At 42.0% G+C, this 27,452-nt stretch overlaps 1 protein-coding gene and 1 pseudogene across 1 annotated transcript; one reads left to right on the plus strand and one right to left on the minus strand.

Annotated features, from left to right (window-relative positions):
* Nucleotides 1-2,405: 2,405 nt before the first annotated feature.
* Nucleotides 2,406-4,216, minus strand: LOC112616526 (annotated as a pseudogene).
* A 1,458-nt stretch (nt 4,217-5,674) lies between these two features.
* Nucleotides 5,675-27,452, plus strand: LOC112616002 (nuclear RNA export factor 2-like). The gene is made up of 21 exons (XM_025372956.1): nt 5,675-5,894; nt 17,174-17,273; nt 17,601-17,733; nt 18,332-18,415; nt 18,527-18,631; nt 18,750-18,830; nt 18,939-19,008; nt 19,167-19,255; nt 19,376-19,483; nt 19,670-19,779; nt 21,490-21,526; nt 21,934-22,002; nt 22,081-22,136; nt 22,284-22,391; nt 22,508-22,566; nt 22,675-22,790; nt 22,902-22,944; nt 23,621-23,693; nt 24,186-24,368; nt 26,970-27,030; nt 27,176-27,452. Exons 1-20 carry the CDS (start codon nt 5,858-5,860, stop codon nt 26,989-26,991), a joined length of 1,683 nt encoding a protein of 560 aa, XP_025228741.1. The 5' UTR covers nt 5,675-5,857; the 3' UTR covers nt 26,992-27,030; nt 27,176-27,452.

The following is a 27,452-nucleotide window of genomic DNA, read 5'->3' on the forward strand; positions in this document are numbered from 1 at the left end:
TTTTATTATACTTTAAGTTCTGGGATACATGTGCAGAACGTGCAGGTTACATAGGCATACACGTGCCATGGTGGTTTGCTACACCCATCAACCCATCATCTACCTTAGGTATTTCTCCTAATGCTATCCCTCCCCTAGGCCCCCACCCCCGATAGGCCCCAGTGTGCGATGTTCCCCTCCCTATGTCCACGTGTTCTCATTGTTCAGCTCCTGCTTATGAGTGAGAACATGCGGTGTTTGGTTTTCTGTTCTTGTGTTAGTTTGCTGATGGTTTCCAGCTTCATCCATGTCCCCTCAAAGGACATGAACTCATCCTTTTTTATGGCTGCATAGTATTCCATGGTGTATATATGCCACATTTTCTTTATCCAGTGTATCACTGATGAGCTTTTGGGTTGGTTCCAAGTCTTTGCTATTGTGAACAGTACTGCAATAAACATACATGTGCATGTTTCTTTATAGTAAAATGGTTTATAATCCTTTGGGTATATACCCAGTAATGGGATTGCTGGGTCAAATGGTATTTCTGGTTCTAGATCCTTGAGGAACCGCCACACTGTCTTCCAGAGTGGTTGAACTAATTTACACTCCCACCAACAGTATAAAAGCATTCCTATTTCTCCACATCCTCTCCAGCATCTGTTGTTTCCTGACTTTCTAATGATTGCCATTCTAACTGGCATGAGATGGTATCTCATTGCGGTTTTGATTTGCATATCTCTAATGATCAGTGATGATGAACTTTTTTTCATATGTTTTTTGGCTGCATAAATGTCTTCTTTTGAGAAATGTTTATTCATGTCCTTCACCACTTTTTGATGGGGTTGTTTTTTTCTTGTAAATTTGTTTAAGTCTTTTTGAATATTAGTCATTTGTCAGATGGATAGATTGCAAAAATTTTCTCCCTTTCCGTATGTTGCCTGTTCACTCTAATGATAGTTTCTTTTGCTGTGCAGAAGCTCTTTAGTTTAATTAGATCCCATTTGTCAATTTTGGCTTTTGTTTCCATTGCTTTTGAGAACAAGCATTTTTTAAAGTTGTTATTTTACACAGAGTACTATGGGTAGCAGTTTCCATAGGCTGTCCTATGAAGTCTCATGACAACTACAGAAGTTACGTTTTTTTGTTTGTTTTTTATTTTTGATGCAACTGAGTAATTTTTATTGCAACTGGAAGACAATACATCACAGAAACTTATGGTAGGTCTGGGGAAAAGTGTTATTTACAAAAAATGATGAAATAGTTTGTCTTTGGCAATATGATTACATACAAAGAATGCAAAATGCAGGTATGCATGCCTTCCAAGCAACACCATCAAGTCCCTAGAGTTTGGCTGATTGTGCCTGCCTCCATATTGTTTCTTTAGGTTCACACGAACATAATTGAACATCACATTCTTTCTCCTTTATGGTTCTCCCTTTTTATTCATGATATTGGCATGAATATCAGAAAAAATGGCTTTTGAAAAAGTATTACTCTCCTAAATTAATTTGGCCTTGTAGGTCTATTGGCCAGCCAAGGTCAGATGACCCTAAGCATCAATAGTAAGCCTTTTGGTCTTCTCATTGCTTTATCACTTTTTTTTTTCTGTAAAACAAAACAAAACTCAGAAATGTTACAGAATCAGAGTATTAAAAAATGTACAAGTGCATATGCTTCCCAGACACACACGGATACATTTTTCCTCCACATTTTCATCATGGCAGTATTAAGTAGTGAGTGTGAATGGCACAGCATGAAACTGGTTACTGAATCAGCTATGAGCTCAGATGGCCTCCACATACATACTCAAGAAATGTTGCATGTTTAAATAACTGAGAGTGTGCTAAATCTCATCTAATAAAAGGAGGAGGGGGTTGGGGAACTCAGACCACAGTCATGTAAACCTAAGGGTTGGGCCTGAATGACGATTACTTTGCACACGTGCCTTCTAGGTGCTGAATGGTTGTTCCGGTGGCATTGACTTTGATCTTGCAGATTCAGCCACAGGTTTCTGATAAGCTTGAGGAAGCAATGGTAATTTTAGCTTTTTCGGTTTTGTCTTCAGATGATGAAAAGCTTTTGTAAAACAGCTGAGTGTCAATGTGAGTTATATGGCTTCAATCTCCTTTAAAAATAAAATTCTTAAGGGTCCAAAACAAAGAAGATTAGACAAATTTAGGAGATATACCTAATGTAAATGGCGAGTTAATGGGTGCAGCACACCAACATGGCACATGTATACATATGTAACAAACCTGCACGTTGTACACATGTACCCTAGAACTTAAAGTATAATTAAAAAAAAGGGGGGGAGGAAAGAAAAAAAAAAAAGAAAACCAAACCAAAAACAAAACAAGAAAAAAAAAAAAAAGCTGATGTTGCCACAAATCATTTGAAATCTCCTGACATGCTGAAACCAAATGGCCGTAAGTTCAAAACAAATCAGTGACTTGTTTTTAATTTTTTTGTGGTTTCCTTTTGCTCTTTCTGCCCCTTTGCCGTCTGATTGGTGATGTTATTCAAACAGGATCGGATCTCTGCTAAGTGCAGGAGCCACCCGGCGCTTCTTTCATCTCCTCTTCTTCGCCTTGGTGGGGGGCCGTGGGGGGAGGGGTGATTTTCAGTGCATCTCTTTTTGAGGGGCAGTGTGTCGCTGGGGACTTTCCTGGACTTAGCAAAGTCCTGGCGTTTCTTGTGCTGGGATGTGTACCCGCTGTCCCCCAGAGCATCCTTGGGCTCCTTCTGGCTGTGTTTCCTGTCTTCCTCTTCCCTGTCACTGTGGCTCTCGTGGCTCTGGAAGCTCCCCTCGCTGCCCTCATTGCCCTCTTGCCTCTCCGTGCTGGCAAACTTGCAGTGGTCGTCAACCGAGGAGGAGGAAGGGATGGAGTTGCTGGTGGGCGAGGTGCTCCGGACATTGGAGGATTTGGCATTGCTGTAGTTGTGATCCTCCTTGGGGTCTCCGCTGACCACCGAGGAGCCACACGATGGCTTGCTCTCAGTCTGCATCCTCTCCACTAACCACTGAGGAGCCACACGATGGCTCGCTCTCAGTCCACATCCGGCAGCTGGTGATGCCATTCCTTATGGCAGCCGTCATCTCAATGGGACTGATTGGCAGCTGCCACCCACCGGGAAACAGTCCTCTCAGCTCAGGACCCGCGCTCTGCTTTGTATCGCTCCTGGAGGAAAACCTGCTTGTATCTCAGGGGGAGTATCATGGCCCTGGTAGCATCAATGTCAGGATCTTGGAGAAGGGATCCATTTATCTTGAAGAAGGTACTGCCCGGCCAGACGGGTGGACCTGATGTGCTTTGATATGCCTGAGGACAGGTGGGAGGTGTATTGAGCACGTGTGGGTATGGGTGTGGGTGATAAGGGTCTTTTTCAAAGCCTGAGTCAGATTTTGTCTATACTCTGGGTCTATGCACCACAACGACCCTTTCCCAATACTCTGACTCCTCTCTTTGTCCACTTTCTTAAAATACTTATTCAATGACAAATTGTGTCTCACTGAGTATTTCCACCCAGTAGGTGCATTTGCAAAATACGGAAAATGTTCCGAGATCCAGTTGTAAATATTTTTCACTGGCAGGCGCTTGGTTGAAGAGTCCTCAATGACCATAAATATAAGGCAGCTAAAGGAGTAAGGGGGGGTTGCAGTTGGGGTTCTACCTGGCATCGTAGGGCATATCAGAGTGGGTGGGGATGCGGACTGTCATCCTCCAGGTCCTGGACCCGGCTGATACTCTTGAGGATTGACTCCCCAAAGCTCTTCAGCAAGTTCTTGCTCTCATGCAACCAGCTCAGGTTGGTCAGCTCTTCATCTTCCATGGTCCCTACTTTCAATAGGATGTCAGGCAGAGAAAAGTCGAGATCATCGTCTTTCTAGAAGGCCTTGGAGAAACCGCTGCCCCAGTAACACTGACTCAGTCCACCGCAGACACTAACTCCTGAGCTTTCTGGCATCTTACTGGGAGGCACGACGGGACCCATTTACATGAAGGCTCCTGAGTCGGAATGGGTCCAGGAAACCGAGGTCAGCATTGCTTCCGTCACAGAAAGGACAGAGGGGCCTCCATAATAATCACGAGAATGCTGGTCTTCTAGGGGCTTTGATCACCTGCCCCCGCACTGCTTCTCGTGGCCGCATTGCGGGGATGCGGCGACGCTGGACTCGCGTGTGGCCTAGTCGCCAGATCGCGCAGTCTCCCAGCCGAGCTGCTGCCGGAACCCCGGCTCCTGTGTCCGGAGCCCGCCTGGGCCAGAAGTTAGCTTTTTTAATTCACTAAAGGTTTAGGATTGATAGTTCGTGAAACTGTTTTACACATTTTAGGGTGACTCCAAAATTCTTCATCAATATTAGACACATGCTGCTTATGAAAATGCAAAATAGATGCAGTTTTTCTACAAGATCATTATAAGCTTATGCATTTGCCTGGCACATACTTTTGTAATTTCCACTGAGAGTGAAAATCATCAAATCTTACTCATCTTTGCATCTCTCACTAAGCATTATAGCCGGACACAGAGAGGTGCCCATTAAATGTCTGTTTACAAAACAACAGACATCAAAGGAAAGCTTTAGATCTGGAATAACTAAAAATATTCTGACATTATTTGGTATATGTTAAATAGTTCATAATAAAATTTATTATAATTTAAATAGTGCATAATAACATTTTAAAAATCCATGCAACAAGAATGTCTCATATGATGAATTCCTAGAAATGATGCTGCAAGTTCAGAGGTCTGTAAATTATGTAAAATGTAAGTGGTGAATATTTTTCAAACAAATGTATATTGTGAAATTCAAATATTATAAACTGTTTAATTTACAAAACAAAATATAAAGAAGAAAGCCATCATGATTACTTCCTTAACTCAGCAATGGCAGCAATATTCTTAATCTTCATTACTACACACAAACACACTCATGTAGTAATGTGTGTTGCTCATCCTATGTACCAGTGGAATACAGGATAAGGGATGTGGCCTACCTAAGGTGCTGTAAAGAGAAATGGGTCTGGTTCTTACTCTAGTGCTCTCTCCAACAGATTAACACCTATTTATTCTTCTGAACACCTTTCCTAATTAGCCTCCAGAGAAATCAGTAGACATTACTTTTGTAGACGTTCCCAGTCTTGTTAAAACAATTAAAGAATGGGGCAGGGAAATGAGCACATCAATGAGATCACTCTGTTATTATCTAACTCTTCTTCCCCAGAAGCTATTGTCTTTGAATTTGCACAACAACAAAGTTTGCTGGCTGGATGACCTGTCTAACATTATAAAAAAGGCCCCCAAAGTCAAGATCCTGAACCTCTCTAAAAATGAGATGAGAAGAAAGGGCCAGATCAAATTTGGGTTGAGGGTAAATGGTAGTGCATATCAGGATGATAACAAGAAATAGGATCCCCAGCAGACACAGGCCAGCTCCTGGAAATGCCCTCACTGGCCAGACCACCCACTCTTGCTCTTCTTTTTCTCCTAGGAGCAGCTTGCGCAAGTACTTCAAGGATAGCGGAAATATAAAAATGCTCAAGTTTGTGATGGGGAAGACTGGGCAAGGTAAGGGGGTGTGATGGGAACAATCACAGGGGCCAAGGACCAGGGTGTGGCAGCACCCCCAACCCCAAATCCTTGCTTCTCTTCTCTACAGACCTGCGGGGGCAGCTGCTGAAGCACACAAAACATGACATTGTAGACTCCCTCAGTGTGTTGTCCGAAACTCAACATGACATCAGCTCCTTCCTGGTGGACATAGATACCAGAAGGCGAGCACCTACTTCCTCCCTTGGACAGGCCCAGAGAGCCAGAGGTGGGTAGGAGGTTAAGGGGGATCTTGAGCACCAGAGCTCTTCCCTTTCAGAAATGGATGCTCTACTTTTCCATCTATGGTGTGTTGAAAGAAGGTGAGTGTCTGTAGAGTCCCCTCCCCAAATCCCCCACTGCTCCCTCCCCTTGGCTGGGCTCCCTCTCAGAACTCTCCCAGCTTCCCTGACCCCTTTTGTTCCCTTCCTATTCACCCTGTGTTCTTCTGTTCCCACTGTACTCCCAAAGAATTACCTGTCTTATTTCTAAGTCATAAATTTAATAAAAGTTTAGAAATACTTGCTATATTGCCAAAAGAAAAAATATTAAAATCTGAAAAGCTGGAAGAACATATTTGCAATGGTATTGCAGACTTTGTGTTAATATCCCTGTGCTAAAGGACTTCGCTTACCAGGAGAAAGTGTAACAAATATCAACAGTTAATTTCCCTGAAAAGCAAAATGATTCTATAATAAACATCTGCGGCCGGGCGCGGTGGCTCAAGCCTGTAATCCCAGCACTTTGGGAGGCCGAGACGGGCGGATCACGAGCTCAGGAGATCGAGACCATCCTGGCTAACACGGTGAAACCCCGTCTCTACTAAAAAATACAAAAAACTAGCCGGGCGAGGTGGCGGGCGCCTGTAGTCCCAGCTACTCGGGAGCCTGAGGCAGGAGAATGGCGGGAACCCGGGAGGCGGAGCTTGCAGTGAGCTGAGATCCGGCCACAGCACTCCAGCCTGGGCGACAGAGCGAGACTCTGTCTCAAAAAATAAAAAAAAAAAAAATAAAATAAAAAAAAAAATAAACATCTGCATCCAAACCACATTTGGTAAAGAAATGAGAATTAAAGGATGTCACAGTATGTGAAAAAATCAGTTTGCAGAAAATTATGTGACTTCAAATTCTTAAAAGAATATATATGTATAGTGTGTGTGTGTATATATATATATGTATGTTTGTTACTTACAAATATTTTAAGGTAGGTAAACATCTGCCTTGCATATCTAGAAAGTGTGCACCAGATTGGTAAATAGACTACAGTGAATATCTTTAGGTCATCGTGAGGTGATCACATTGATAGAAGGTGCAGAATGACTTTATTTTCAAAATATACATTTTGTAGTGTTGAATATTTATAATTAGGCAAACTTTAGGGACAGCAAGGAGCTGGTGATTCTGCAAATAAGTTTTCTCCTCTTCCATAAAGAAATACAATGTAATGCATTGGACAGAGACTGAATAGCTGAGTTCTCTGTTTGTAACAAGTACCTGGGTCCGAGGCCCTGTGATTGTAGCTAACCAATTCTGCAAGAGTATCTCCCTTGGAAACCGCTCCCTGGGGGTTAGACTGGTAGTGAACTTAGGGGGCAGTAAGAAAAGTAAGTTCAGTCTCGTCTAGCCCCCAGAGGTCTCCTCTCTATGCCTTTGAAGAAGGGACTTCCTGTAAGGACTCCATCTTGTCCACTAACAAAGTTGCTTGGGACTTGCTCTCACCTTCTTGTGCTGCCCTCCCCAAACTTCTGCAAACCCCGAGCTCTAGACCACACAGATTCCCTTTAAGAGAGCCCTGTGAGGACATTGGTGAAACGTCACTGCCTTAAGGACACACCATGGGTGAGTTGGTCAGCATGAAGCCTTGGCTTTAGGTTCCCACAGGGCAGGAGGGACTGAGCCCCCTCCCCACCTCCATTCCAACCCACATGACACCTAGCGGACTCTCCTTTAAATGGGAAGTAGCAAGAGCCAAGGCTGACTGTTTCCCACTCTCTTGAGGTCTTGGACCTAGTGGGTCCTGACACATCCATCCTGGCACCACATGGAAAACTTCCCCTCCTGTGGTTATGGTAATGGCTGAGCCGAGATGTTCCCCTGGTTAGGGGAAAGGTCTGAGTCATGTGATCCTCTCTGGTCCAGGATTTGGGGAGTGAGGATTGTCACCTGAGGTGAGGGATATTGGAAAATAACATTCTTGAGATTTATACTAGGGGTGGAGGAGGGACAGGGAACCCCCCAATAACCTCAAATTTTCAGCAGCCATTCAAAGTAGATTGTATTACCACTATAGCGTTTTTGAGGCTTGTTTTATAGGTCAGCATATAATCTGTTCTGAAATGTTGCATGTGTTGTCATATGCAGTGTTCTTTCTGTTAAGTAAATTTTGTTCATTTGTTTGTTTTTTGAGACGGAGTCTCGCTCTGTCGCCCAGCCTGGATTGCAGTGGCGCGATCTCGGCTCACTGCAAGCTCCGCCTCCCAGGTTCACGCCATTCTCCTGCTTCAGCCTCCTGAGTAGCTGGGACTACAGACGCCCGCCACCACGCCCGGCTAATTTTTTTTTTTTTTTTTTTTTTTGGTATTTTTAGTAGAGACGGGGTTTCACCGTGTTAGCCAGGATGGTCTCGATCTCCTGACCTCGTGATCCGCCCGCCTTGGCCTCCCAAAGTGCTGGGATTACAGGCGTGAGCCACCGCGCCCAGCCTCTGTTAAGTAAATTTTGTTAGTCATGTTTTTTAAATCTTCACCTAATGGATTTTGTGGCTGTTTTATCTGTCATTCAGTGAAGTATATTTAAGTTTCCTACTGAGAATGTGGATTTGTCCATTTCTTCATTTACTTCTGCCAGTTTTTACTGTGCATTTTTTTCTCCATTTACTTCCATCAATTTATTGCCATGTGTATTTTGGCTTTGCACTAAAAAGTACATACAAATTTGTTTTATTAACATCTTTATGTTGAATTGAACCATTTGTCATTACAAAATATCCCTTCTTCTAGTAATGTTTTACTGAAAGTATATTTTTTCTCTTATGAATAGTTATAACAGCTTTCATTTGGTCAGTGTTTTAATGGTACATTTTTTGCCATTTTTTTTCAAATGTCCTGTGTTTTGTTTTACGTATGTTCCTATTAAGGAGCATTTGATTGAATTAATTTTTTTTTTTTTTTTTTTTTTTTTGAGACGGAGTCTCGCTCTGTCGCCCAGGCTGGAGTGCAGTGGCGCGATCTCGGCTCACTGCAAGCTCCGCCTCCCGGGCTTACGCCATTCTCCTGCCTCAGCCTCCCGAGTAGCTGGGACCACAGGCGCCCGCCACCTCGCCCGGCTAGTTTTTTGTATTTTTTAGTAGAGACGGGGTTTCACCGTGTTCACCAGGATGGTCTCGATCTCCTGACCTCGTGATCCACCCGTCTCGGCCTCCCAAAGTGCTGGGATTACAGGCTTGAGCCACCGCGCCCGGCCTGATTGAATTAATTTTTAATTGAGTCTTATGATCTCTGCTTTTTTATTTGAAATCTTCAGTACATTACACTTAACATAATTCCACATATAATCTGGCTTAAATATAACATTTTCTTGTTTGCTTTACATCTATTTTCCTATTCTAATGTTCTCTTTTCCTTTGTAAAATTTAAAATTATTTTTAAATTATTAATTTTTGCCTCATTTGGATTGATAATGTGACGTTCTTCTGTCATTTTTGTAGCCTACCTTTCGGATTACAACATCCATTCTTGCCTCTAATGTACGTTAGTTCTTTTACATATCCTTAGACAACACAGGTACCCTCCAATATTTTAACTATTATAATACCCCTCCCAGTATATTGGTGTGCATTTTTAATTATATGCATTTATATATTTAAATTCCTTTTAAAAATTATTTTTAATTATTATCTTAAGTTCCGGGCTACATGTGCAGGATGTGCAGGTTTGTTACATAGTTAGACGTGTACCATGGTGGTTTGCTGCACAGATCAACCCATCACCTAGGTATTAAGCCCAGCATGCATTAGCTATTTTTCCCAATGCTCTCCCTCCGCTAATCCCACCCCTCCGACAGGCCCCAGTATGTGTTGTTCCCCTCCCTCAACAAACTAATGCAGGAACAGAAAACCAAACACTGCACGTTCTCACTTATAAGTGAGAGCTGAACGAGAACACATATTTAAATTCTTTAAAGACATTATCATTGTGTTATATAGTCAGTATTCATTTAGATTTTCCTACGTATTTGCCAATGTAATTATTCTTCATTCCTTCTTGTAGTTACGTGCCTCAATCTGGGATCATATTTCTTTGGCCTGAGGATGAATCTTTAGTTTTGACTGGTGACAAATTTGCTTAGCTTTTGTTTGCTTTAAAATGTCACAAGTAGGGCCGGGCGCGATGGCTCACGCTTGTAATCCCAGCACTTTGGGAGGCCAAGACAGGTGGATCACTTGAGGTCAGGAGTTCGAGAACAGCCTGGCCAACATGGTGAAACTTTGTCTCTACTAAAAATACAAAAATTAGCTCAGCGTGATGGTGTACACCTGTAATCCCAGCTACTCAGGAGACTGAAGCAGGAGAAGCACTTAAACCCAGGAGGCAGAGGTTGCAGTGAGCCACGATCGTGCCATTTCATTCCAGCCTGGGCAACAAGAGTGAGACTCCAGCTCAAAAAAAAAAAAAAATTAAAAAAAAAAAAAAAAAAAGTCACAAGTAGCCTGGAAAACATGGCAAAACCCTATCTCGACAAACAAAAATTAGCTAGGCATGGTGCATTCCTGTAGTCCAGCTACTCTAGAGACTAAGGTGGGATATTGCTTGAGTCCAGGAAGCGGAGGTTGCAGTGAGCCAACACCATGTCACTGCACTCCAGCCTGGGCAGCGAGAGTGAGACCTGTCTCAAAAAAAAAAAAAAAGGTCAGAAGTGTGAAAAAAAATCACTTAAAGTGCTTTTTTCTATTTTCTCACTCCACAACAACCATCAGCACAGAAGACTTCTGTGATCAAATGTGTGGGGGAGTTTTCCCCACCAACAAGCAAGCAATCAACTTTATAGTAAACACCTGCTGTGTGTCCGCTAATTTAATTTTGATAGCGTCAAAATTAAATCAGGTTACCTGGAGATAGCATCAGATCCCACAGGTTGGGGGCTCAGTCCCCAAGACTGGCCCCCTCCTTCAGACACCACCCATTGGAAGTCTGGGGCTCCAGAACTTCTGACTGATTGCCTTCAAGTTGGAGTTCCTATGACCCTCTTTTTGAATGTGATTAATTTGCTAGAATGGCTCACAGAACTCAGGGAAACACTTACATTTACCAGCTTATTATAAAGAATATTGCAAATAATGCAGACAAATAGATGTATGGGGCAAGGTAGCGGGAAGAGATGTGGAGCTTCTATGCCCTCTCCAGGTGTGCCACCCTCCAGGAACTTTCATGTGTTCATCCATCAAGAAGCTCTCTGAACTCTGTTCTTTGACTTTTTATGTAGGCTTTTTATGTATGCATGACTGATTAATCCATTGGCCATTGGTGACTGACTTACCCTTCAGCCCCTTGAAAGTCCCAGCCCTTTAATACTGCCTTGCTCTTTCCAGTGACCATCCCCGATCCTGAAGCTACCTAGGGACTGCCAGCCTAGCATACAAAAAGACTTCACTTTGGAGTTTATAAAAATTTTAGGAGCTGTATGCCAGGAAACAGGGTTGAAGATCTAATATATGTTTTGCAATATCACAGATGTTTATTTAACTTCCATTTTTGTATCTTCAAAAAAACCCGGAAATTAAATAAACACACAATTCTAGGCCTACGGCTATTATACTTTAGCACTCTGAATATATAACATTACTTTCTTCAAGCTACATTATTTCTGTTTAAAAATTACATATCGATCCAGTCTTATTTTGGCTCATTTGAAGATAACCCATTGTTTTGATTTTACTTTGAATATTTGCTTTTTTCTTTGGATTTCAATAGCTGTACTATGATGGACCTGGGTTTGGTTTTCCTCATGCCCCACTGTACTTGAAATATATATTGCTTCTTGCATCTGTGACTTGGTATCTTTTATTACTTTTTGAAACCTTGAAATACTGCTTTTGCACTACTCTCTTTTCTTCCTTCTAGAACTCCAATTAAACATGTTTGGTGTATTCACTGTATCTCCTTTAATTTTGCCCCATGTCTTTTTCATTCTTCATAATTTTGCGTCTTCATACTTCATTCTGGATATTTTCTTCAGATCCTTCTTTCCAAACCTCCTTGTTGTTCAAGGAGATGTAAAAGAACTAATATGCATTAGACTGGTAAGGCAAGACTGTACATTGTAATCTGAAGGGTAAAGACCACAAAAGTATATCTGTTATGTTATGCTGCTAATCACAAAATTGTTCTTAATTACAGTTATTGAATTTATGAATTCTAGAAATTCTGTTCATTTTAATATATTTTCCAATTCTTGGCTGAAATACTTAATCTTTTATATTCTTGACAATAATGCCATTATCTGATTATCTGGATTTTATGTGTTTTTTATTGTCCTTTTTATTTTTTATTTTTTGCTTGCTTGGTTTTTAATCATGTCATTTTTATCTCCTTCTAGATTTTTTTTTTCTGGGAACTATATATAATAAATTGTAGATTTATTTATTTCAGTCTTAGGATGAAGTTGTCTTGCTCCAGGGAAGATTTTTTTTCTGTCAACTTGCTACGTTGCAAGGAAAACCCCAAATCTCTTTAATCTCATTGATGATTGAGATGATTAATTTGGACTTCAGTCCCTTGGAGGGCTGGTCTATTTCTAGTTTACCCGTATTTACCTGACATAGCTCTTAGAGGTTCCTATCTAAGCCTGAGTGGTTTGCCAAGGTCCCCTCTCCTTGACATATCCAACTTCATATTTTATGCTCTTAGCTCTATGACTCTGTGGGAATTTGGTACAAATTCACAGCATTTTAGCATCTTACCTATATCCTCAGGAATCATCAACTGCTGCTAGAAAAAAAATCAGCCCCCAGGATTGGGATTACATTCTGAGTTTCCTTTTTTCCCCTGGTATTTCCCCCATAGCATCTTATTGTATCATTAGCTTTTTGATGCCTTTAAATAATTTTTTATTTTAAATTATTTTCCACACTTTTCTAGTTGTTCTCAGTTGGAAGTTTGGTGCAACTTAACTAGTCTCTCTTTGCTGGAAGAAAAACTCGGTTTATTTTTTCAAATGCTGAGTTTGGTATAGTTCTTATTATCCTCATTATTATCTTCTTTACTGTGTCTTCTCTCTAATGTTTGGAAGACAATGTCACAGGAATGGGAAAACAAATGTAATGTGCTTTCCATGAAGTTTTCCAGATGAACATATATGGCTAGCATGGATTCGGTACATCAGAAGTTTTTCTCGTTTTATTGTATTGCCATTGCTCATCCTCATCTTATGCTTCCATCCTTGAGTGTTTGCCTCTTGTTTATGAGACTGTCAGGTCTCTTAGCCTTCAACTACTCTCTGATATCTCAGCCACTCCCCTGATAATAAATTCTAGATCCTTCTCTTCCCGCCATCCTCCTGACTAATTATGAATATATACATTGAGGGAATGTTTTTCAAAATATAAACTTTAAAAAGGGCAATTGTTTTATCAACATATACACATTTTCAAAATGGTTGGTGAACTGGTGAGAATATAAGCTCATTCACTCACTCTTGATTAACATGCAGATAAGTATAAATGTATATTTTAAATGCCACTTCTAAAAATCTCTTAAATTTGAAAGCATTCATGTTTTGACCAAAGTAATCCACTTGTAGAATTATTGCAGGAAAAACTGTAAACAAATAATAGAATGTATATATAATCCTATTCTTCATAGCATTGTTTATAGTAGCAAAACTTTGGAAAGATTTATTAAAATTTGAAATTTTATTAGTAGATTAAACTTGTGACAGATTATTATTATTTTTTTTTTTTGAGACGGAGTTTCACTCTTGTTACCGAAGCTGTGATCTCGGCTCACTGCAGCCTCCACCTTCTGGGTTCAAGCGATTCGCCTGCCCTAGCCTCCCGTGTAGCTGATATTACAGCCATGCGCCACCATGCCAGTCTAATTTTGTATTTTTAGTAGAGATGGGGTTTCTCCGTGTTGGTCAGGCTGCTCTTGAACTCCCAACCTCAGGTGATCCACCCTCCTCGACCTCCTAAAGTGCTGGGATTATAGGCATGAGCTACCGTGCCCGACCTGTGACAAATTTTAACTATAATAATAATCGAATGCATAAATTATATTAAAGTCAGAAATTGTTATTTAGATATTTTAGAGAATATGAAAAAGGTAAACTTTGAACTAATCATATTTATTCTTTCCTGAGCTTTCAGCTCAATGAGATTCAACCATCAGTTCTTGCTCTGGTAAACAGGTGACCTTAGCTTTAATTTCCACAATGTCTTTAAAGGAAAGCATATTAATTTGATAAATAATAAAAATCAATTAGGTATTATTTCTGAACATGCAATGATGTAAAATGTTAACTGAAAGAGTAGGTTACAGATATTTTTACAATATGATTGCAGTTTGAAAATATATCTGTGTATATATAACATATTCAATAGCATACAAGTATACAGCAGCAAACATATTCACTTACCACCTCTCTCTCTGTTTCTCTCTCTCAGTCTCTCTGTCTTTCTCCCTCTCTCTCAAATTATTTGTTAAAGAAACTGGGTCTTTTGTCATACATTTGGTTCATTGCCTATCCACAATGATGAAGTCCTAAATTGCTGCTGAGGCCTGATCAGATTCAGGTTTAATGTTTGGCAAGAATATTTCATAGGTGGTACCCATAACAAAGTACATGATATCTGGTTATTTCCCTTTTTGTGATTTTTACAAGGCATTAATGATCATTGTATAAATTCTTTATTTAATTAGAAGTTTTTGAATGACGATAGTCAAATTCTATCTTGCCTTCTTCATATATTAGCTAGAATATTCCTATAAAAATAAAATTTCATCAACAATTGGCTATCTTTATGTACAGCTTGCACAGGGAAGGCAAAATAAATATTTGATTCTTCCCTTTTATTTACAAATTTTCATAAATATAAGTTGGTTTCCTGGCATTCTACAAATGTCATCAATAAGGATCTTCTTGGTTGTTGTTTTTGAGTATCATTATGAACTCATGGCTTTTTAACATATTGATGGGATTCAAACCCTTGTTATAAGATTTTTGAGCAGGGGAATGAGAAGATTTGACTTATGCTTCAAAAAAATCACTCTTCCTGCTCTGATGAAAATGTATGGTGAGGGAGCAAGTGTAAAAGCAGAGGGACAAGTTGGAAGGCAGTGTAATTCAGGAGATAGATGTTGGTGACCTTGCCAGGGTAGTAGCAATGGAGGGAATGAAAAGGGGCCAGACTCTGGATATATTTTAAAGGTAGAGTCAAGAGACTTTCCTGATCAATTGGATGTGAAATATGAGAAAAAGAGAGCACTCCAAGCTATCATCAAATTTTGGGGACTGAACATTTCTGGATCAAATGCTCTAACCCACATTTAATTTCACTTCCAGGGCCATACAGGGAAAGTTCCAAAGGTTGTGAGTAACAAGACTATCTTGACCATGGGTCACACAGTGAAAGCAATGACTTTTCAGAGGAGTTCATCTGAGGCCTGGTCATAATAAGTATATTGTAAAGTGATCAGGACTGAATAGAATGTTTACTCGCAAGTATGTCCTGAGATAACATGGAGTAATTAATATATAATACATATAAAATACAAACTTATGGACGGGCACAGTGGCTCATGTCTGTAATCCCAGCACTTTGGGAGACCGAGGCAGGCAAATTTCTTGAGCTCAGGAGTTTGAAACCAGCCTGGGCAACATGGTGAGACCCCATGTTTACCAAAAATTTAAAAAAAAAATAGCCTAGCATGGTGGTGTGCACCTGTGGTCCCAGCTACTTGGGAAGCTGAGGTGGGAGGATTCAGTGGAGCTCAGGGGGTGGAGGTTGTAGTGAGCCAAGGTCATGCCTCTGCACTCCAGCCTAGGTGACAGTGTGAGACCCTGTCTCAAAAAAAAAAAAAAAAAAATATATATATATATATATATAAAATAAAATACAAACCTAGAGAATCTTAAATTTAGATGCTAAAAGGAAGTTGGCTTCAGATAGTCTAATTTCCTTAATCCCCACCTCCAAAACCACTAGCATTACAGTTGTTTCAGTTGAATGTGATAAAAATAAAATATCCTTTGTGAATACACTTATGGGAAAGATAATTGATACTATCTTGTAGATGTAAATTAAACTTCCAAATCTTGCCACATGGTGAATTGAACATGTTGGTGGGGAATACGGAGGGTGAACAAGGAAATTCCTAGAGTAAATACAGTGTGAAATATAACTGAAACACTTTATAAGCATTTCTGAGTCCACAATTATTTGATAAAGTAGACTTGCTAGCAAAGAAAACCAATAGAAACAAAAAGAATATTACATAATGATAAAAGGATCAATCCACCAGGAAGACAGAATGATCCTACTTGTGTACACACCCAAACAGCAGAGGCTCAAAATACATGAAAGAAAAACTGATGGAGCTGAAATAGCCAAGTCCACAGTTATCATTGGGGCATTCAACATCCCACTCTTAGCAATTGATAGAATTACTATATAGAAAATCTACAAGGTTATAGAAGATCTGAATAGTATAATCAATACAATAACCAGATCTACATGACATATATAGAACATTTTACCCAACAACAGCAGAGTACACTATTTTTCCACATGTCTTCTAACATTCATGATAGACCATGTTCACAGACATAGCCCATGTCCTGGGCCATCAAACAAACCCCAATAAATTTAAAAGAATGAAAGTCATACAGAGTATTCTCTCTGATGACAGAAAAATCGCTAAACACTTGGAAACTATAGTTGACACCATTTCTGATCATTGTTCAGCTCCTTGTTATAGAAGAGTGGAGGTTAGAAGCATTGTCTTCTCAGCTGAAAGGCATTTTAGGCTCAGCAAAAAGAAAGCTCACTCTGTGTATTTCCAGAAGAGTATTGTTGAGGTCAAGGCTGGAAGCAGAGAGACAGTTTAGCAGGATGATGCATCAATCCATCCTGTCATGAAAGCTTGCACTAGAAAAGACAGTACAGCTTGCTGATTGTTAATAAAATCAATTTGGTGGCTGATTGCATTTTGGAAGTGTGAGAGAGGTTGCCTATCAGGTTTTGGTGAGGTTGTTAGACTACAATGGCATAACAGAAGGCAACATTTGGATCCTTCCTGGGGTTTGGTTGATGTCCAGTCTAATCCATGAACATTCACACTCTGTTCTTTATAAATCCTGCTCCATTTTCCAAATAGTTCCACACGGTTACCTCCTCCTTTAAGATCTCTTCCCTAATTGTGTCATTTGTGAGAAAAGGCTCTCCTATCTGGACAGGTAGAGGAGTTTGCTTTCTGGGGTTTGTGTGACTGCTCTATTAGGGCAGGTTGGCACTTTGCTTGCCTTACTATTATGTTAGGCCAAGAAATGGTACATGGTATATGACCACTGATTTGTCTTCGAACTTTTATTTTTGTTCCTAATTTCAGAACACAGTGATGGTAGCAGCTCTCCTCAAGGAGAAAATAAAGGTGGAGATTCTTCCCAGGGGAGTTTTGGAAAGGAGAACTTTCATGATGAACATGATGGGTATGAGCTCCCACCTCCCCACCTTCAGAAGGAAGATGAAAATGTAGAGGTGGGGGATGTCCACGAGGACCCCCAAATAAGAAAGTAAGTGACCAGGCAGGCTGGTTTGCACATAGCAGCCCCTGGGACTTTGTAATTCTTTCACTCTCTGTAGTTTTATTTTTCCTCTCCTTGAAAAACTGAAGAATGCTAGAAGTGAAGTAATGGCTGAGAAATCCTAATTGCAGACCTGGTTTTAAGTGAGTTGAGGGTGTATGAAAAACTGTGTCACATTTCTATGCATTTCTATACATTTATAGACATATCTTTTTATCCATTTCCCCACAGCAACCCCTCTACCTTACAACCCAATAGTAGGAGTGTGGAATGCCGTAGTGAATACCAAGATAGAATTCCTCCAGAGAGAGAAGTGGAGAAGAACACACAGAATGGAGACCTGGGGACCTGGTTCAAGGTCACAGTGAGTGTCCTGAGAAAATGCAAAAGCTGTGCAGGAAAGGTGGGTCAGGGAGAGTTGTGTTAATCACACGTAGAAATACTAGATATTTTTCTGAGGACGGGGGGAGTTAACATCTAAGCACAGGTTCAGAAAAACAATGTAAAGGGAACAGGCTGACTGCAAGAGGACACAAGAGGTTGTCTAAATGCAAAGGTGGAAACTACTGCCAAGAAGATGGAGCAGCTCTCCGCAAGATGTCTCATGGCTCAAGCTAAGTGTAGCAGTGTTGAGTTTCTGGAGTTCTTGTCAGAGGTGCAGGCTGGATCTTCAATAGGTAGAATCTCCCAGCACCTTAAAAAAAAAAAAAAAAAAGGATCATTTAGAACATCTGAATTTTATTATCTGGGAAGTACATTTGGAATAGAGAGAAAAGGACAACTAGGAAATCCATGTCTGGCAAAAAAAAAAAAAAAAAAGTTGAAATCATGTTAATGGTCCCTATCTCAGAAGTCTTTTAAAGCTCCATTAGAAGGTTAGAATAAAACACTTAGTTGGGTTATTTTCCAGACTTAATTCCATGTTGTCTCTCTTCTATCCTATCCCTTCTTCTCACCATTAGATTCCCTATGGGATAAAGTATGATAAGACTTGGATAGTGAATTCAATCCAGAGCCATTGCAATGTCCCCTTCACTCCAGTCGCTGTAAGAGAAGATGGTGAAGCCAGATGAGTGGGCACAAGGGAGGGGGAGACGCCTGACTCAGCAGGAGCCACTGGCCTCTGACACTATTGCTCTTGCCTTTATTCCCTGTAGTTCCACTACAACAAAAATCAGGCCCACTTCTTTGTTCAGGATGTTAGTGCTGCCTGTGCATTAAAGAAAGTCAACTGCAAGATTCATGATGAGAAAAACCAAAAGGTATATGTCAACAACACTCCCTATATGTAGTCTCTGGGAAGGAGGACAGGCCAGGGGCTAGTCTTTGTCTTTTTGAGATTAGAGGTCCTGGTGCTTACCTTGCCTTGCCTTCTTGCAGGTGTTTGTTTTTGTCAATCTTTCTACTAAACCCCAGTCTATGCAGAAAATGTTGAAACCAAAAGAGATGGCACAGCTAAAGGTAATACATACTCAAGGCACCTCTTCTTCCCCCGCACCTATATTTCCCTGTCATGACCACCACACCACCAGAGCCTCAGAGCTGCTTTCTTCGTCTCTGTCTCTGCAGTTGACCCTGAACAAACGATATGATGTCTCCCAGCAAGCTCTTGATCTCCAGAGGCTCCGCTTTGACCCAGGTATGGCTGACAGCAGCAATTCTAGGGCAAGTAGGGGCAGAACAGTCTGCCTGGGAGGGAGATTTATATGGATGGCAACTTTGGGAGGGGTTGGTGCTGGTGCTGGTCCAGTCAGGCCCCTCACAGCCTTCTGCTTCCCTTCTCTTGGCTTCCTGGAGACTTGGTGAAACATCATATTGATATAATCCTGAATCGAAGAAACTGCATGGCTGCCACTCTGAAGATCATTGAAAGGAATTTCCCTGAGGTGAGGCCTTAGGCCCAGTGCTAGTATTTAATTAGAGGGGTGGAAGAGATGGGGTGAAAGGCAGATTTGTCTCCAAGCCTCGAGATAGTATCCGTCACTCTAACTGTTCTTACCCAATAGCTATTATCTTTGAACTTGTGTGACAACAAACTGCACCAGCTGGATGGCCTGTCTGACATTATAGAGAAGGCTCCCAAAGTCAAGACCCTGAATCTCTCCAAAAATAAGGTGAGAAGGGGGAGCCAGATCAACTTTGGATGGAGGGTGGATGGCAGTATACACCAGGATAATGGCAACAAGCAGGCAGAGGTACCTGTGGGTGACTGTGAGGGCTGGGGGAATTTGGGACCCAGGGTTGCAGGTGTCTCTCTTTCCCTGGCCCTCCTTCTCCAGTTTCCTCCCCATCTTTCTTAGCTGAAGTCAGCATGGGAGTTGGGCAAGGTGAAAGGGCTGAAGCTCGAAGAGCTATGGCTAGAAGGGAACCCCTTGTGCAGCACCTTCTCGGACCAGTCCGCCTATGTAAGGTCAGTGGCAACCCCTGTCGCCCCTCCTGGGCACCTTTGCTACCTGGGTGACTGAGCTGTGTCTGAAAGTGCCCTTCTGCAGGAAGGAGCGGCCTTGGTCCTCTGGGAGAACCACAGACCTCCCCTCCTACTCTCTCTCTCTCCCCTCTCTCTGTGTTACTCACTCATCTGTGCTTAGAGGTCTCCTTTCCTTCCTCTGACATGCTCCCCTTTTCACCTGCTCTGGGATGTGTTTCCCACCTGTCTCCACCAAGCTTCCTCCAGCGTGCCCTCCGTAAGTATGCTCCAGGAAGCGGGGCTCTCCCACCTCCCCAGGACCAGCAGTATTGAGATGCTGGTGCCCTGGACCGAGAAGACTCCTTTAGTCCAGGTCCTCATGCTGAGACAGGCCTTCCTGCCTCCATGCTGAGATGGGGCTTCCCTCCCCTGTCCCAAGAGGAGTTCTCCTCTTGCTCCAAAAATGTCCCGCCACCTGTCCTGGGCTGACATTGGGGCTTCCCTGCTTCATACTGAGGGCCGAGGCCCTGGGTGGCTGCTGTCATGCCATCTCTTCCTCTGGCCCAATGCCAGGAACTGGGCCCTCCTTGAGGAGAAACCTGGGTTTCCTGAGTCAAGGGACCAGAAGCAGGCCACGTTCCTGAGGCAGGAGTGGAAGGCAGAGGGCCGAGGAGGTTGAGGAGACAGAAGGACAGGCCCCTCAGGGCACTGCCCCTCTTTCCCTCCACACTTCACATCGTCCTGCCTGGGCCCTCAGAGGAGCCCTGGGTAGCCTGAGACAGGTAGCATTTCTCAGTCAAGGTGCCAGCACAGAGGGGCACAGGAGTCAGGGACCATCAGAAGAGAATGCAGTGGTCGGGAGAGGGGGTCCCCAGACTCTGAACCCCATGCTGAGCTGGGGCCTGACCCTTCACTCCTCCTGGGAGAAGGTCTCTTGTCCCCGTGGCTGCTCTGTTTCCCATGCTCAGCTCAGACTGAGCTCACACAGGTGAGAAAGGCTCCAGCCGCATCCAGTGGGCCCCAGCCCAACAGGTGCATGTTTTCCTTTCCTGCCTCGGTCCCCAGGGCCAGCTGGGGGCAATGAGGGAAAGGGCTGCAGCAGGGGAGCCCTTTTCTCCTCTATACCTCCCTGAACTCCACCTCTACAGTAGAGCATCTTTCCCTTCCCTTTACTTTGCATCCTGTTTCTCCCTTGTCTCTCCTCTCCTATGTCTCACCTGTCTCTCCCTCCCCTGCCTTCACCCCATTTCCGTTGTCATCCCCCTGCCTTACCCTTCCTGTCTCCTGAGCCCAGCCTCACTCAGCTACCTATCCCAGCATCCTGGGCATCCCTAAGGGCTGACCTGGTCTTGGCCAGGGCCAGGCCAGGCAGATTGATGGACAGCCAGTGGGGTAGCAGAGCCCTGCGCTCCCACTCCATTTCCTGCTCCCTGCGGAGCCTTCTGTTGGGATTTGGACAAAGGGGAGGGAGGGAGGGGGATGAAACCCTGGAGCTCCCAATGCTGCTTCTTGTGGCACTGGAGAAGAGAGTCAGGGCAGTCTAGGTGGAAGCTAACCAGGAGGAAGGAGAGGGAGGAGAGTGAGAGGGGGAGGGGGAGGAGGAGGGAGAGGGAGAGGGAGAGGGAGAGAGAGAGGGAGAGGGAGAGGGAGAGGGAGAGAGGCTGTGCAACTCTGAATTGTCAATCACTTCATTCTATTTTTTGTTATGGACAGTACCATCCGGGAATATTTCCCCAAGTTGTTACGCCTGGTAGGTATTCACTGTCATCATTGTCTCCTCTTACTCAAGTACATGACCTCCATGCCTGCCCTCAAGTCCTTTGGCTCTTGCCTAGATTACATGTTTGTATCCAACCCTCATCCACTTTAAAGGCATAGATTCCTGAAAAAGACAAGAATATTCTCCCTGGAATAAAATGTCCTTGAATACACACAGGCACTCATACTCACTAATTCACACAAAAGTTGCATCTAATAATATAGATGCTTCCAAGACCCACTGTTGAAGACTCCAACTGTTGTCTTGCTGATAGAATTTTGAGGGGGCAATTTCACGCCTCACCTCTAACCCTTTTTCCCTTCGGGCCTGTTCATCTCCTTGCTCATCCAGCTCTACCTCCCTGGTATGCACTGCTGACTGCCTCTTTCCTTGCTCAGGATGGCCAGGAGTTAGGATCTCCAATTATAATTGGCATTGAAGCCCCTGAGATATTAAAATCTTGTAAGGTAAGGAGGGACCAGATTTGAGATATTGTAAGGGACGTTTTTTAAACCACATAGTTTCAAGATGTCTTTTGATTCCAGGAAAGCTATAAAGGATCTGAGACCATAAAGAGTCTGGTACTTCAGTTCCTGCTTCAGTAAGTACCCCAGAATCCTAAGGCAGTGGAATGCTGAGACAAGACAGGCCACCCAAGCAAATGTCTATTCATGGATTTAGGAAGTCTTCAAGTTTCATTTGGGGGCCCAGGCCACAGAGATAGCCTATCCCCACTGCTCTTTCACAGGTATTACTTGATCTATGACTCTGAAGATCGAAAGGGTCTCCTCAGTGTTTACCATGACAAGGCCTGCTTCTCCCTGACCATTACCCTCAACCCTGAGGACCCAGAACCGTGAGTGTCACAGCTCTGACTCTGGTCTGGGGCCATGTGGCTCCCCTGAAAAGGCCGGTTCCTGGAAATGTCTGCACTACCCGGACCACCCACTCCTGTTCCTCCTCTTCTCCTAGGAGCAGCTTGGAAAAATACTTCAAGGATAGCAGGAATATAAAGAATATCAAGGACCCTCGTGAGTGTGTGATGGGGGAAGATCAGCATGGGAAATGGGGTGGAAAGTCAATAATAGGGTACAGGGTATAGGGTGTGGCAGCCCTCAATGCTTCTCTTTCTCACACAGACCTGAGGGTTCAGTTGCTGAAGCACACAAAACGTGAGATTGTGGACTCCCTCAGTGTATTGCCTAGAACTCAGCATGACCTTAACTCCTATGTGGTAGATTTGTGCATCCAGACGGTGAGCACCTGCTTCCTCCCTCAGTCAGGCCCAGAGAGTTGGAGTAGGTAGGAAGTAGGTAGGTGGGTAGGAGGATCATGAAGGCTCTAGTTTTTTCTTCTTCCCTTTCAGGAAAGGATGCTCTTCTTTTCTGTCAATGGAGTATTTAAGGAAGGTGAGTGTCTATAGAGTCTTCTCTCCACATCACTCATTACTCCCTTCCCCAGGCTGGGCTTACTGCAATAACGCTCTCAGCTTCCCAGGTTGCTCTTCTCCCCTCCCCTTGCATTCTTCCTCTCCATTTGTGTTCTTCCTCTCCCGGCAACTTTCTGTTATCTTTGTGTTCTTTCCTTTTTGTTCCCTTCCCTTTGTGTTCTTCCTCTCCCCCAATTTTGTTCCCAAACGTCATTACTTCCTGACCTACATCCATACCTGTCTGCACCTGCACCGCTCAGGCATTAGGGACACAGTCTGTAGAGTTTGATGGTTCTCATCCCAGGTTGTTACTTTGTGAACTTGGAACATTGTCCTGTTACCTAACCCCTCAGTTTCCTCATTTGCAAAATGGGGTTGGTAAGCTCATCTCCTGGGCAACCGTGTAAAATGAATAAAGCGAACTTATGTTTGTCAAGAGACCTGACACATGTTATGGGGTTCTATCCCTGGGAGCTAATTGTTCCTATTGTTGCCCTCTCAGTCCCTGAAACCCCCTCCTGACTCTCAATGAAAAGTTGTCCCAGCCTGGCTCCCTTCAGGGTGCAAAAAGATTATCTCCCTGACTGGAGAACCCTGTATGAATTTGTAAAGCATATGCAACTGTAAGGAGGTATCATTGTTTGTTGTTTTTAAAGTGGAAGGAGAGTCTCCAGGTTCTGTTCTTGCCTTCACCCGAACTTTCATCTTGACTTCTATCAGCAATTCCAAGTAAGTGCTGTGTTGTGGGTGGGAGTACCCATCCTGTCCTGGAGCCAATGGTGTGGTAATGTGGTGGTGCAGTCCTCGGGATGTTCTCAGTACCATGGAAAGCCAACTGGTAGATCCATGGAGAGGTCTAGATTATGAGAATACCAGATTCTCTTTTTGGCCACAATACTTACTAATTAGCTGTGTATCTTTTTGTCCAGTTATAAGATTTCTCTGTGAAACAGTCCTTTTCTGAAAATGGGATGTCTACTTATTTTGTAAAGTGTAAATGCATTGGGGTTAAATCTACAAATCTAAGGAAACCGGTAGACAATCTCTCCAAAGGTGGACTCTGCAGCAGGGGTAAAGCCTACCAGCCAAGGAATCTGAAAGGTGGGCAGAGTAGCGGCTTGGAAGGAATGTGGTTCCTCAGTGGCAGTGGAAGTAGGATTATTGTTGAAAGTGTGGGGTTGTCCATTTTTCCAGTTGTCTGAGAGCTTATCTTTCCTTCAGTCTGTATATTGTGAATGACAAGCTGATTGTGAGGAATGCCAGCATGAAGGAGACCCAGAGTGCCTTCTCCATCCCAGTGCCTGCACCCTCCTCCAGCTCCTTGCCTACCCTCTCCCAGGAGCAGCAGGAAATGGTGGAGACTGTCTCCATCGAGTCTGGGGTGAAACTTGAGCAGTCTCAGAAGTGAGTGCTGGGAGTCTTTCAGGATAGATGTGAGCTGGGAAGAGTGGGGAGTGAAAAACGGAAACTTTCAGTTAATTTGTAAAAATAACTATTTAGATGTTGTGTTTCCAAAAATGAGTGGGCTCATAAAGTATATACATTAACTGTGATAATGAAATTAATTTTTAAACAATATAGAGTTCAGATCACATGACATGATCTTGTATATATAAAATCCTATGGAAACCACTTAAAAACCCGTTAAAATTAATAAACAAGTTCTGCATTGTTTCAGGATACAAAATCAATATACAAAAACCAATTGTATTATTATATACCTGTAATGAACAATAAGCAAATACAATTAAGAAAACAATTCCACGTACAAAAGCATAAAAATAACATAGGAACAAATTTAACAACAAAAAAATCCAAACCATTTACTTCGAAATCTGCAATACATTATAGAAAGAAATTAAGGAAGACCTAAATAAATGGGATGATATCCCATGTCCCTGGATTGGAAGAATTAATATTGTTAAAATGTCAATACTCCCCAAATTTATATATAGATTCAATGCAAATGCAATGCATATCAAAATCTCAGCTGGCTTCTTTGTAGAAATTAAGAGGTTAACCCTAACATTTAAATGAAAATACAATGAATGCAGAATAAAAAATAATTTTGAAAAAGAACAAAGTTGGAGGACCCACTACAAAGTTACTGCAGTCTTACTACAAAGCTACAGTAATCAATCCATACTGAGTGATACAGACCTAAGAATAGACGTATAGATCAATGTAATAAAATGAGAGTCCAAAATAAACCAGAATCCTTACCTTTATGGTCAATTGTTTTTCTACCAGAGCGCCAAGAAAAAGTCAATGGGTAAAGAAAGAATAGCCTTTTCAACAACTGGTGCAGGCACAACTGGATATCCACTCACAAACAATGAATTTGTACCCCGTCATATGCCATATACAATAATAAATCAGAATAGCCAAAGGCCTAAAAGTTAGAGCTAAAACTATAGAAATCTTAGAAGGAAACAAGAGTGAATCTTTGTGACCTTGAATTAGACAATGGTTTCTGGCATATAACAAAACACACATACACACACAAAATTAGATAAAGTGGACTTTTCAAAATTTAAAACTCGTTTTGCATCAAAAGGCACTATCAATAAAGTGAAAAGACAACCCAAGAATCAGAGAAAATATGTGCATTATTATATATTTGATAAGGGACTTGTATTCAGAATATATAAAGAACTCTTGGAACTCAACCATAAAAATGAAAATAACCCAGTTAAAATCTAAACCACACTGAGGTATCACTTCACACACAGCAAGATGGCTACCATTTTTTGAAACTGAAATAACAAGTGTTGATAGGAGGAAAGCAACAGGGAGAGCTGTGTTAAAAGATACAAAATTACAGGTACATAGGAGGAATAAGTTCTAGTGTTTTACAACATTGTAGGATGACTATAGCTAACAATAATATGTAGTTTCAAACAGCTAGAAGGAGGATATTAAATGTTCCCAACACAAAGGTAAATATTTAAGATGATGGATATGCTAGTTACATTCATCTGCTCACTGTACATTGCATGTATCAAAGCATCATTATGTACCCCATAAATATGTATAATTATTATGTCAATTAAAAAAATTTTTTTAATGTTGACAAAGCAATGGATAAATTGGAACCCTCATACATTGCTGGTAAGAATGGAAAATGATGCAGCCACTATGGAAAATAGTTTAGCAGTTCTTCAAAATGGTAAATATGGAATTACTATATGACACAGCAATTACACAAAGAGTGATGAAAACTTGTGTTCACACAAAAACTTGGAAATGAATGTTTATTGCAGCATTATTCATAATAGTCAAAAAGTGGAAACAATCCAAATATTCATCAATTTATGAAGATAAATCAAATGTGATATAACTATATAATGAAATATTACTTGGCAATAAAATAGAATGAAGTTGTGATACATGCTATAACATGGATGACCCTCGAAAATATTATGCTAAGTGAAAACAGCCAATCACAAAAGACTACATATTGTATGAGGTCGTTTATATAAAATGCCCCAAATAGGCAAATCCATAGAGACAGAAAACAGATGAATGGTAACCAGGGTCTGGGCAAAAAGGGGAATGAGGAGTGACTGCTAACAGGTAAGGAGTATTTTTTTTAAGGTGGTGGAAATGTTTTGGGTAGATGAAATTGTAATGGTTACACAATCTTGTAAATATACCAGAAAAATCACTGAATTGTACACCTTAAAATGGTGAATCCTGTCTTATACCACAATTTTAAAATTGGAGGATAATTTTTAGTTTTGAATTTCTATTCATTATTTCTTGAACATCTTTTTTTGTCAATATGTATTAAGCCCTTGTTCATTTGAACAACCCGATTTTTCTGCTTTGTATTCTAGTGGGCAAGAATGTCAGCAACAGGCATTTTGGTTTTCCCTAGGCCTTTATTCATTGTTACAATAGTGCTCATATTGGTACATGTGTCCCAGCAAAAAGTAGCATAGATTAAGGGGTGGCATTGCATAGTCAGTGTGTCGGAGATCACCTGTCCTTCTCCCACCCCAGGTGCCTTCAGGACAGTGAGTAGAACTACACCAAAGCTGACCAGGTTTTCACTATGCTCCAGGTGAGATCTGGGAATCAAGTGGGTAAAATGTGGATGTTTCCTGTATTTCAGAAAGGCCAGAAAATTGAGGCCAGGTTGTCTGGGTATGGAACCCAGGGCATCTGGCTCTTTGGATGTCCCAACTCCTTTTCTTTAGTTCCTCTAGACCGAGAGCAAGATCCCAGTGGAGGCCTTCAAGCAAATCCCCTAAAAGGAGCCCTTTGATGTCTTCTTTGTCTTCATTCACATCCTCTTTGTTTCCTCTTTTTACCAGCCTAACTAAGGCCATGCCCAGGACTGGGGTTGGCGGCCTGGCTCACCAGAAAGCCAAAGTTAACTTGCAGGCGAGGTAACATAACCACTCGAAGAACCAGTTATTCTGTGTATTCGCCCCACTCATGATCACCATTTATTTTCATAATAAAGAGTGATGTTACACATTG

The sequence above is a fragment of the Theropithecus gelada genome, chromosome X, assembly GCF_003255815.1.
Source record: "Theropithecus gelada isolate Dixy chromosome X, Tgel_1.0, whole genome shotgun sequence".
Taxonomy (NCBI): domain Eukaryota; kingdom Metazoa; phylum Chordata; class Mammalia; order Primates; family Cercopithecidae; genus Theropithecus; species Theropithecus gelada.